Source organism: Rutilus rutilus (genome assembly GCF_951802725.1).
Source record: "Rutilus rutilus genome assembly, chromosome: 2".
NCBI classification, from domain to species: Eukaryota; Metazoa; Chordata; class Actinopteri; order Cypriniformes; family Leuciscidae; genus Rutilus; species Rutilus rutilus.
Window position 1 is genome coordinate 35,480,271 of NC_140210.1, and position 12,886 is coordinate 35,493,156.

Sequence of the window (12,886 nt, forward strand, 5' to 3'; positions counted from 1 at the left end):
CTAAGTTGCAAACACATACAATCACGCATACATGGGCAAAATGGAAAGTGAAAGTGGATGAAACGGGGAACAGAAACAGGGAATGAAGCTATGTAATAGAGGCATTTAACCATCTGAACAGAACCATCAGTTTCTTAGTTTAAAGCACCTTGTTAGGGGTCTACAGCTTACACTAAACCTCAGTGTTTTAGTTAGATAATTGTGCGATACTTGCAATGCCCTAGCCATTTTGAACTAGCGTTCGGATATGCAGTCTCAGGAGAATGTCTTGATGGTTCAGTGGTCCGATGTTTTGAACTTGCAATCGATTTCTTCTATGTTGAAGGAAGAAATTATGATGAACTTGCAATGTCAGCCTGTCATTGTCAAGGACGTTACAATAGTTGCAACTTGAGGCCCTGTTGGCGCGGCTGATCTGCAACCTGAAGCAAGCAGAAGAGAGAGAGGGGAACTGTGACGTTTTACTTCTATAGAGGTCACACCTCCAAGGGGCCAGAGAGCCAATAGAAACTTAAACTTTCGGGGAGAAGGTTTACGATCCTTTGTCTTCTAACATGGTATTTTGCATACAGTATATAACTGGATTGAGTGTTGATGGAGAAACTATGAAAGATTCTTGTAATACTAATATGCTGCATAGGCATCAACATATAATATACACGATCATGTAGGTCATCAAAATACAAATTCGTAGATACCAAAAATGGTATAGGTTAGGTCCTGGAGAAATGCATGTGCCTTCATAGAAGGTATATGATCAAATGGATATAATTCCTTTTTATTGGCTTATATGCCTTTCCTGTGGGGAAATGGAGTGAGAGTTACTCTCCCCACATTCCTTTGATTCTGCCTGGATGTTAGTTGCAGGTTGGGGGTAGTTTACAGAACTCTAACACATATTTTGTTTTTTGGGAGAGGGGGTTTGCAGGATTATTCATTAAATACAATGAATAATCGTGTGTGTCTGATTGGAGATTTCTGCACTGGAAGAAACCCTTTGGAGAACTTCTAGGCACCCTTTATAAATGCCAGTTTTCTGAGGAACAAAATGGATCCTATAATTTCCTTTAAGAGCTCTAAAGAATGTCAGCGGTTTAACAGTAACTCCATCATAAGGGAAAAGTCTTAAAGGGATAGTTCACCCAAAAATGAAAATTCTGTCATCATTTACTCACCCTCAAGTTGTTTCAAACCTGTAAGAATTTCTTTTTTCTGCTGAACACAAAAGAAGATATTTTGAAAAATGTCTGTAACCAAAGAGTTGATGGACCCCATTGACTTCCATAGTATTTTTTTTTTCCTACTATGGAAGTCAATGGGGTCCATCAACTGTTTGGTTACAGACATTTTTCAAAAGAAATTCTTACAGGTTTGAAACAACTTGAGGGTGAGTAAATGATGACAGAATTTTCATTTTTGGGTGAACTATCCCTTTAAAGTGTCCCTATTATGCTATTTTAAAGTTTCCTAATGTTGTTTTGGAGTCTCCTACAACAGGCTTACATGCATCAAAGGTAAAAAAACCTTTCATTTTCTCATAATATATATTTGCACATCACCACATTTTTCAGTGATTCTCAAACGACTCGTCAGATGAATCAATCTCTCTAAATCCCTCCTTTCTGTGAGCAACTCTGCTCTGATTGGCCAGATGGCTCAGTCTGTTGTGAATGGTCTACCGCGTACAGCGCGCGTGTCGAAAACAAAAATGCCCATTGCCATAACAACGTCGGCTCTGCTTGTCCTGAGGCTTCCTACACCGTTACTAAACACAGTAACGAACAATGACGTCAATTTTACCATATCAATCCGAGCGCGAGTCCAATAATAAAACATTGGAAGAACTAGTTATTAAACCCGAACCTCCATTGCAAAGACGACTCGAGCAGGACGTTTCAGTGATACACTACTCAGTTTGAGGTCCATTATGAGATGTTGCAACTGTAATTCCTCACCATCAGCATTAAAAAGTGCATGTCCATCAACAAACCGATTATTTTACTTATAACGTTACTTATTTATTTACCGAGTATTTGTCTAATTTATTGCGGTGAACATGTGAAGACTTCAGATGCAAAAGCCTCTTAGTGCCATCTGAAATTTTCTTCTAGAATGATCATTTTTATCAAGCTTGTATGTTTATGTTCAGTTATTTCACTTTAATGGCAATGAAAATTACCTATTAATTGTCATTAAAGTGAAATTACTGAACCTAAATATACGAGCTTGATTAAAATGCTCATTTTAGAAGAAAATTTCAGATGGCACTTAGAGGCTTTTGCATCTGAAGTCTTCATGTGGAAACTGTATCAATAACAGTGCACACATTAGCCGAGCTCTAGCGTGAATGACAGATGTAACATACACGTTGGTAAAACAAATCTTGCTCCATGCTTAATCTTTCCTCAAAGTAGTGAGAACGACAGACAACCTGCATTAATAGACACAGTTTTAGGTAATAGTGGCCCACAGCTGATTAGCAGAAGTATTTCAGTAAGACAGTAATAATGTGAGTTAGCCAGTTAGCAGGAGACCTACACAATATAAAACTCAAAACGAAGTATTTTGAACACCATCTTTCAAGAGCAAGCGGTTTGCGAATCCTGCATTGAACTCTGAGATTTGAGAAGCAGTCTTCAGTAAAATGAAGGTATCTGCTGTGATATCATGGTAAAGATGCATTTTAACCACTGATTCTTCACATGCTCGTCCTTGGGCAGTGAAAAAAAAAAAACTGGCTTTACCTTCACATTGTAGAGCACAGCATCTTCTCAACATGATGCTCTCCAGTATCCACAGGAATCAGCTGTTGGTTTGAGGGGGTTCAAGTTTTCCCTGGTGTCTGCACGCGCAATAAGTGGGCGTTTTGTCTTGACGTCACAACGAAACGGCTTATGACTCGTTTGAAAAACGATTCATTTCATTGACTCAGAGTCGACTCTTACTTTTGAAAGACAATAACTTTATATACGGTGCACTTTCAGATTTAAAACTTTGCAGGATGTTTTCATTCACTTAGAGCTATGTTACACACTACATGAAAGGTCATTTTCAAAAATCCATAATAGGGGCACTTTAAGGAATTTCAGTCTGGCTATTAGAGTTGAGTGTGACCTAACTATTTTAACTCTCGTTTCTGATATTTATCATGTGTACATTTTATAATTGTAACAATACCATATCAAAATTCTAAACGCTACAAGGTAAATTAAATATGTGATTATCCTAGCTGCAATAAAACAAAGAAAAGAAAAAGAATGATGACTTGTCAATCTCTTTGTGGGAAGAGCAGGTGCATCATACTGGGGTTTGACAGATTTGAATGGCACGGTGTAGCAGGTGCTTATTGACATCAGCTCACTAGGTTCTAAGGAAAAAATAGGGTTATTAATTGATTCCAAACAATGCTTTTCCAAATCATACATTTAAGCAGAATTTGTGGTTAATTTTTTTTTTCTTTCTTTTTTTTGTGGAGGGAAAGAAAAATACTCTAATACTCTAATACCCTCTTTATCAGTCAAGCATGATTGACAGGAGACCCAGTACCAGTGTCAAACCCAAGTGTCTGACCAGTCTACTTATTCCCATGTCATGAATCCAAGGCTGATATTGTAATGCTATTCCAACTCTGTCTTGAGGCTCAGAAAACCTTGATTTGTTCCCTTGCTACTCCATGTGTTTTTTTTTAAATAAAATGTATTCAAGGTTATGACACCTTTGGATTAGTAGACCTATGTTAGACATTCATTAATTTTACACTTGTTTTGGACCCCTGGCTGCAGCTTGCACTGTTTAAGACTCCAAGGAACATATTGAACACCTCATTAGCGGAAGTCGAAGGGTCACCGTAGGGTTACATTGTAGATGAGTCGATAATGTCCAAAAGACGTGATTTGAAATGGTAAATGAACATTGGCAGTTTGTAAATATCTGTTTTACATTCTCAACTAATGGTGCCTCAGATTCCCGATCCTTGCTATTGATGCTTACTTCCAAGAAAAATTCACACAATGGCTTTTTCTTTTCTTTTTTTAAATGCAGACATTTACACCGTTTGCAATGCAAGCGGTCAGGATTGAAGTTGCTTAGAATCAATTCTTACAGTAGTACTCCAGCCCAGTCTAGCAATCACTTTTCAATTGATTTCCGAAAGCACACCGGTTTAGACAAACCTATTTTCTTAATAACAGAAAGAGTTTAGATGTGCAACAATTACATTCACTTATACCCATTTTTAAGGAAACAAGAAATACAGATTTTTCGAGCTGAAAACTGCTGGCAGTTATTTTTCATTTTGGATGGATTTACTGTTCGTTCAATTTTAGGCTGTGCATGCTTTGTTTTCATTTGGATATTGATGTAGAGTACTCATCAGTTGTTTTCTCTCCACACCCTGGCAGAGGAAGCTCATGGGATTGTTTGGGATTGTTTGTGTATATTGGTAATGTCTCTGAGTGACCTGAGGCTATGTCAGAGATGGTGGCAGGTGAAGCCCATGAGGCTAGCTGTTTATTTCCTACTGGCATTTACAAATGTGACATGTTGATGTGATAATTGAAAGGAGGCCAGACTTTTTGGAGGAAACCTTAGCGGTGACTCACCATAGCAGCTCGTTTTACCTATACATCTCTGCCGTCATTAGAAGAGTGAAGACATTATGTGCTGTTGAGGTCACTCTACAGGCCCGTGACTGGCAACCTATAGCATCAATTTTTCAAGATTTGACTGACATGCTCATGCTCCAAATTCAACATTTGTGCTGTTACAAATTGAAACAATTGTGCGCTAAGGGAGTCAAGCTGATGCAAAAAACAGATTTTATTGTTTTGCATGCAATTTATTCAAAAATAAACCTATTGATGATGCTTTTTTAAATTAATTTAAAAAAGATTACAACAAATTTAATTTGAAAAGTAAATCATTTTAATATTCAAAAGAAATGAATTTGAAGCATAAAGTAAAAACAGGGTGATACAACTGTCCTGAATCCTGATATCATAATGAAGAAAAAAGTCTCATTAAAGAATGGAATTCTTGAAATTGATCTTTTAATATTATTTCTTAGAATTTAGTTATCACACAAAAATATCAGATAAGTTGACGTTTATATGACAAGGCAAGGTTCAGATTGTAAAATGTCATGAGGTGGGACTACCAAAAACTTAATAATATTCCCTAAAACACACTTCTGCTAAAAGGTGTAGAGCTGTTTTGTGACATAAGATCTAGGCAACTTCTGCACCTTGCCATTGATTTTCTAAAATTCATGTTGTCTGCAGCCATTTGTGACTCAGTCCTCCAAGTCACTGTCTTTTCTGTTCCACCAGGCTCCTTGGGTGATTAAATAATTTACCTCATTGTGTGGGTTTGTCCAGGAAAAGAAATGTAATTGAATGTTTAATTTCCATTCCGGAGGCAAAACTGATCCATTCCCCTGCCTTTTTTCTTTCCATGTGAGTGGAAGGATTTTCTCTGTGCAGTACGTTTCACATTGATTGATCACATTGATTGCAGTTCAATTTGCATGTGAAGAACTTGACGATTCACTGTCTATCTTTTGATGGACGGTCTGCTATCAACACTTTCCATATGTTAGTGAATAATGAATATTCCTTGGGGCTTTTTTTGTAAATTACTTTAATGTGGGTTCCTTTGTGTTTTGACAAACCCCAGGGCTTTATTATAGGTGAATGGCACAGAAATGCTGGCTTATTTATTGGATCATTCTCATCCTCTCATATGCACTGACACTGAAAGAATGACATTTGAGGAGTCATTTTTTAAGCTTCTGCTGGAATAGTCTGGTGGGCTATATCCTTATCTTTTATTAAGGTTCTGAGAGTAAACTCTGACCTTGTACTCCATGTACTGTATCTAACAGCACAGCTTGTTTCCAGTATCACCTCTAGTAGAATGAGATCTGATGAACCACAAAGCTCAACATTTGGCAGAATGTGATAAGCATGTTGCTCTGTCACTGGTGTTTATGCTGTGTAAAATCATCTGAGACATAACTGAGAAACTCTTATCAGGAATATTTGCTGAATTTTGTTGTCGAAAGATTTAGAACGCATGTATGAACAAACGGTCAGTTTAATTTGTACTTCTCGTCATCTATCATGCTTTCTGAGCGAGTGGAGGGAAAAGCGCTGGTATTTCAGCATGAATCACATGATAACTTTTGCTTTTTGATATCTCATGCACAGTATTTTTCAAATGGTGAATCCATATTCAAATTATAATTAGGAGAAACATTATTAGCAATGCAAAAAAAGGTTCCTTGGCCTAGATGTTTGAAAACACAGTAGTCATGCTGTTTAATGTCAGCCTTTGACATTTGATTCACAACATCTAAATCAATCTTTGGTTAAGGGACATTAAAACCATGCCATTTATATTGAAGCCAGATGGTTGGATTTACTACATTATTTACTCACCCTCATGTTTTTCCAAATCTGCATGCTGTTATTTTGTCAAGCTTTTTTTATTTAATTTGATATTGGATCATGTTAAAGTGTTAGCACAGACTTAAACACAAACGTACAGACTACGTTTATGGCACTTTTATGTGTTCTTTATCCTTATATATATATATATATGTTTTAAGTTAATATTTGATAACTTTCTACACTATAAAAAAAAAAAAATTATTGGAGTAAATGTTTTACAAGAAAATACTATTTCAGTCTTTTTACTTCAAAAATTCACATTTAATCCAATGTTTTACATATCGTTTCTTTGTAATTATTTGCTAAATTTTCTAGCTATTTCTTAATGAAAATAGTATTTTCAGTGTTTGAGCTTTTTTTCTTCTTAAATTGGCTATGGTTTAATTCTTCACTTTATTATCAGTGTCATTAAGAGTCTAAAGTGTGTCAATTCATGCTGAAATTGTTAATTTGACAGTAACACAGCATAATAAGCTACTTCACTGATTAAATGAATGCAGGTTATGGTTAGTGAGAATCTTATGGATAATGAATGTGTGTCTCCACCAAATTTGTTTCATTAGCCTGAACATCTGCTAAGTAGCAAAGCCCCAAATCCCCTGCAGTTGCATTAATGCTGCTCAATAATGTGATATAATAATAATAATCATGTAAAGTCTGTTCAAGTTCATTTAGCTCTGGGTTTAAGAATTTTTATTTTATTTTTATTTTTTTGCCAGGAAGATGGTGACTGACAGTTTAACCAATGAGAACTGTCTACTTTGATATAATATGTGCATAATATGATTTTGGTTTTGGTGCTTTTACTGAGAGAAGTATGAAAATGTATTGTATTGTAAATACATATTTTATGGTATATGTTATCATATGGTATTTTTACACCATATACCAATACATTTCATTCTTTAATGAGACTTTTTTCTTCATTATGATATCAGGACAGTTGTATCACCCTAATATACTGTTTTTACTTTATGTTTCAAATTCATTTCTTTTAAATATTTCTTTTAAAGAGGGTGATATGTGTCAGATACGATGTGATGCGCTTTCTGCATAAAAAAAAGCCCAGGCAATTCACACCCAATACTTTACTGCAGTTATTTACAACCTTTGAACATATATATTTTTTTGTTTGACCTTCAAAGAGGCAAACTAACAAATCAATGAAAATGTTCAAATCAATTCAATATGCTTTATAAAAAACAGTCATCAATGTCCTGTCAATATTAAATTTGGCTAATTTCTGCAGACAATAAAGTCTTTGTTGACTCATCTTACACAGTCTATCAGTATTCTCTGCTAAATGTAATTTATTATCGATAATAGTGCCTAGATACTTATAACTTTCGACCAATTTAATGATTATCGATAATCGTACATGGCACTACTGCCTGATTACGCTGCAGATCGATACACATATCCTTGGTTTTCTCAGCATTCAGAAGTAGACCAGCCTCTCGACACCAATCTGTAAAAGACTCAACAATAGGCCGGTGTTCCGTGATTGTCTGTTACCATAGCACCATGAGGGACCAATGTGGCAATGGCATGATGTGGTTAATAAACATTGTTGCATGTGTTTAATGCAGTTCATCAAGTGGCATAAAAAAAATAAAAAAAGTGGGTTGGACAGGAGTGTGTGTGTGTGTGTGTGTGTCTGTGTGTGTGTGTGTTGGCATGTTTAGCTATTCTTTTGAGGACCAAATGTCTTCAAAGGATTGTAAAACTTGAGATTCCCTATATGGAATATATGGGATGGGAGGGGGAGGGGGGGGGGGGTGTACTGTATAAAAACCATTACATCTATGGAGGTCCTCAAAATATAGCCAAACAAACGTGTGTGTGATCAGATATGTACAATAACAATTGCAGAAAAAAAAAAAAAAAAACATTACAATGTCTGGAAATCAATTTAGTCCATTGAGTTTAATTTATCGACATATTCATGTTTAACGTGATAGTTTCATCCGTACTATAATACAAATATATTATCCGTCCTGAGATTTTCTGAATGATGACATGTCCCACCCGCAAATTACGCCTATTAATTTATCTTTCACTTGTTTGAATTGCACCAAAACCAAAGTAAAATCACAGTCTATATTTTTGTTGAGTAACCACATGTTGAGATTTGTTTTTAAATAATGGCTTAATAATGCACACAAAATAAGGACATGTATGCTAAAGTATATGTAACTATATATAATACTATAACAGCAGGGTTTTTTTTTTTTTGGCACAACAGCCTCTGCATATAGATGCTGGTGTTTTTCTTTTTTTTTCTAAACTACTGGGCATTGACCTAGCTGTTTCGCAAATGTGTTTTACTTATTGATTCAATCCAGTATTCAGTCCAATTTGTCCTTGTCTGTACTTTAACTCTACGCCGTGAATCAATCGATCACTCTCTCTCCCAGTAGCACTACTTAGTCCACTTGTCACATTGTGCATGGCGCTGCATCTGACTACAGAGTGTGTTGCGCTCGTGGCTGCGTTCAACAGGAGTCAGGAGACAACCACGCGCCTTTAAGAACTTATAAGCGATTTACGTATCGATAGAAAAGACTAGAGAATTTGTCAGTCGGTCCATTTGGCATCGATTCCCACCAAATCGACCATTTCTAAGTGACATGTTGCCGTTTTCCGTTTGAGCAAAGGACTCTCTCGCGCGCATTTGGAACAGTGTGCATCGCGCGCGGTCTCCAGTCCACTTCAGGTATTGTATATCAGAAGATTTCTGCACATTCTCGCCATGGAACCTCCACAAAACGGATCTAACCTAACGGGGAACTTTACAAACCAGTTCGTGCAGCCGCCGTGGCGCATCGCGCTCTGGTCTGTGGCGTACAGCTCCATCCTAGCGATCGCGGTGTTCGGGAATCTGATCGTCATGTGGATCATTCTGGCTCACAAGCGGATGCGAACCGTAACCAATTACTTTCTGCTCAACCTGGCGTTTTCAGACGCATCGATGGCCGCCTTCAACACTCTGATTAATTTTGTTTATGCCGCGCACAATGATTGGTATTTTGGAGAAGCCTACTGCAAATTTCACAACTTTTTCCCCGTCACCTCCGTGTTTGCAAGCATTTACTCCATGAGCGCAATAGCAGTCGACAGGTAGAGTACATGCAAAGTTAACATTGAATCACTGTGAGAACTCAATAAATGCTGTTTTAATGCGTCATTAATACATCGCAATAGGTCTAACCTTTTTTTTATGCAACATTTCTTATAATGGTTTCATGTTTCATGTTTTTTTTTTCTACAAAAAAAAAAAAAAAAAAAGATTTAATGACTCTAAAATGTAGTTTAACTATCTAGCAAAATATATAAAATATAAAAAATTCAAACATTTTATTTAATTTTTGCAAATATAATGTATTTTGTTTTTGCCACATCAAAAATGTCAATCAGGAAATGATTGGATTGTTGGATCATTGCAGTTGTTTGCTATTGCTGTTACTGAAGTCGTGAGTGACAGGTTGTCCTGCCCTCACGCCAGTAATCACGTCATCAGAGAAGTGATGTTGCTGCAAGATAGAGGGGAAGCTATTTTGATTAAAGATTGGGAGGGCACATGAATTGTAAAAAAAAAATTTATGTGTATACAGAAAAATTATTTATAAAAAAAAAAAAAAAACTGCAATATTACAAAAATAAGATTTTTTTTTTTATTTCATGGTGACTTTGTCACACTGACAACACTTTTTCCATAATAAAACTAAACTAAAAACTAAAACCAAACATTTTTTTTTCAAGTATTTTAGCCTTTTAATGACACTTTTTTTTTTTTTTTTTTTTTTTTACAGTCTCTGGAAGAATTATATGCACTTTAAAACTGTCCTTTGATACTGTATGTATTTATATAGACTTGACAGATTCAGTTTAGATTGGTTTAAACAGTTATTTATGTGTTAATTCTCTTGACTGGGAAAAGTGCCTCAGGCAGCCCTTCTTACACAGAATGGTTGACTTGAAGTAAATGGCTGCACAATGATTGTGGATCGCTGAGCTCTTCTAACAGCACCTTCAGGGGGTGTCTTTGCAGGTGCAGATGCACATTCATTATGTTCTTGGAAATCAAATCACACAGTGCAATTGAAACCACATTCATAAGCAATATTTTATGGCAAAATTCTTAGCCTGAGTTGAAAAGCTCAAAATTGAACTGATTCAGTTTTGATGATAAATCAGTGATATTCTTTAAAGGACAAGTTCGGTATTTTACACTTAAAGCCCTGTTTTCAGATCGTTTCTGATGAAATAGAACGGTTAAGATTGAAATTTGGACACATGCTGCTGGCCCGAGAATTTTTGGTTTCTGTGGTAGCACCTCCCCACCTCCACAATGGCTGCATAGGTGCACTGGAACAATCCTTCCTAAAACGCATTAAACTTTCGTTTACAAAGACGTGAAACTCACCGAGTGGTCAGGGGTGTTCACTGATATGCTCACACAAAAATCGCTGCAAAAGATGCTTTCCAACAGGTTTTATCGTAGTTTTTGTCCAACTCCATTGACTTGTATTGGATGTGCTGTGAGGTACGGTATTACTCCGCCGCCGGAAACGGAAATGGGGTTGTTTGTATTCTTTCTGTAGTCTTATGCAGTCGCGGAATCGTAGGCTACGCTATCCAAACATTTTTAAGACAGCGATCTTCTGCTTCTTCTGTGTATTCAATGAAATGCCAGTGGTTTGCTTGAAATTGGCAAAGGTGCATTATCGCCACCAACTGGGCTGGAGTGTCTATTATTCAAGCTCTCAACGGAAGAATGTACGGGTGTGAGGCGTTTGGAAAAATAGGTCCACAGTTTTACAACGAATGGTAAAACACCTGTTGGAAAGCATCTTTTGCAGCGATTTTTGTGTGAGCATATCAGTGAACACCCCTGACCACTCTGTGAGTTTCACGTCTTCGTAAACGAAAGTTTAATGCATTTTAGGAAGGATTGTTCCAGTGCACCTATGCAGCCATTGTGGAGGTGGGGGGGGGTGCTACCACAGAAACCAAAAAAAGTGTCCAAATTTCAATCTTAACCATTCTATTTCATCAGAAACGATCTGAAAACAGGGCTTTAAGTGTAAAATACCGAACTTGTCCTTTAAAGGAGTCATGAGCGGCATTTTTCTTATTATTTTAGAATGTTTCCTGAGGTGCACTTTTAATGTTAGTATGATTTTTACATCAAAAATGGTCATAATTTAGAAATAAAAGGCTATTTTCTATCCTGATTGTAGCCCTCTGATTTGAATGCTCTGTTTGAAGGGTGTGTCTGCTTTGAGACTTCAGTGTAAACGCCCACTGCTTTGATTGGCTAACATCTTTGCATAGTGTTCCACATGAAACTCTCAAAATCTTTTACTATGATTTTACTATTAGAGCTTTTTAACTAATCGTGAAAAGTGTTGATTACAGCTGTGGCAAGCAGGTTGGCGTGATTGCTAATGAGCGTCACCTGCGTGCCACACCGGTCTCGAGTTTCTCACGGAGGAGCTTCAGAAGCATTAAAGGAGGAGTGACGACAGTGAAGGGTGAGAGAGGACCAGGCCTGGACTTAACATTTTGTTTTGTTTATGTGTGTGCAGCAGTAGTCCGTGAGAAACTCAAGACTAGTGTGGCGGCGCAGGTGGTGCTCATTAGCAAACACCCCACCGGCAATTAGCAATAGTCCTGCTTGCCACAATATCATTATATTTAGATCTACTTCCGTCGCATGAAAGGTTGCAGCGATGAGCATTGTAGCTGATGACAGACATGTCTGTTGAGCGCATGAATGCAGTGATCTCATCATTGCAGCTCGATTTAAGCATTCGATTTCTCACAAATGCTTTCATCATAGCTAACAATGAAAACATGATGTAAATAAGAGATTCAGTGGATTATAATGGGATTTTTTGCGAGAGTCCAGAACTCAGTCACTGATAATCTCGCACTGTTTGATTGACAGCTTCAGCGTAAATAAAGGGAGTGTTCTTTGATCGCTCTCTGTATATAATTCAATTACAATTTAGATAGCTTATTTTAATGCTACTAAGAGAACAATGTGAAGTTGACCGTTTAGTCACTGGCTTGATTTACGGACGCATAAACAGCAATAAATTATTTTGAGACATAGAACATCTGACTGTAAATGAATCATATCAGAAATCACTGATCACAGATCAGGCATTAGAACTAACACGGTTGCTTACATGTCGTGGCATTAGTGTCAGGTACATATCTTACAGTAAAAGTCTGTTTGCAAAGCCTGTGTCGAAATTGCGACTGATTAACCAAAGAATCTACAGTGAAATGTACAGAATAAACAAATAATACTCTACTGAGACATTCATATATTTGAAAATAAATAACCACTTTCCTAGCATTAGGATCCTTTGGAAGGTAATGTTATTTTTAGTCCAGTGATGCTGCATCTCTCTTCTCTCACTAAT

At 36.8% G+C, this 12,886-nt stretch overlaps 1 protein-coding gene across 1 annotated transcript in view; it reads left to right on the top strand.

Moving 5' to 3' along the window:
• Positions 1 to 8,896: 8,896 nt before the first annotated feature.
• Positions 8,897 to 12,886, top strand: part of tacr3a (tachykinin receptor 3a) — a 39,412-nt gene continuing 35,422 nt past the window's right edge. The window contains exon 1 of the mRNA XM_084402237.1: positions 8,897 to 9,569. Coding sequence (XP_084258363.1) covers positions 9,202 to 9,569 — 368 coding nt within the window. The 5' untranslated portion in view covers positions 8,897 to 9,201. The remainder of the gene's footprint in view (positions 9,570 to 12,886) is intronic.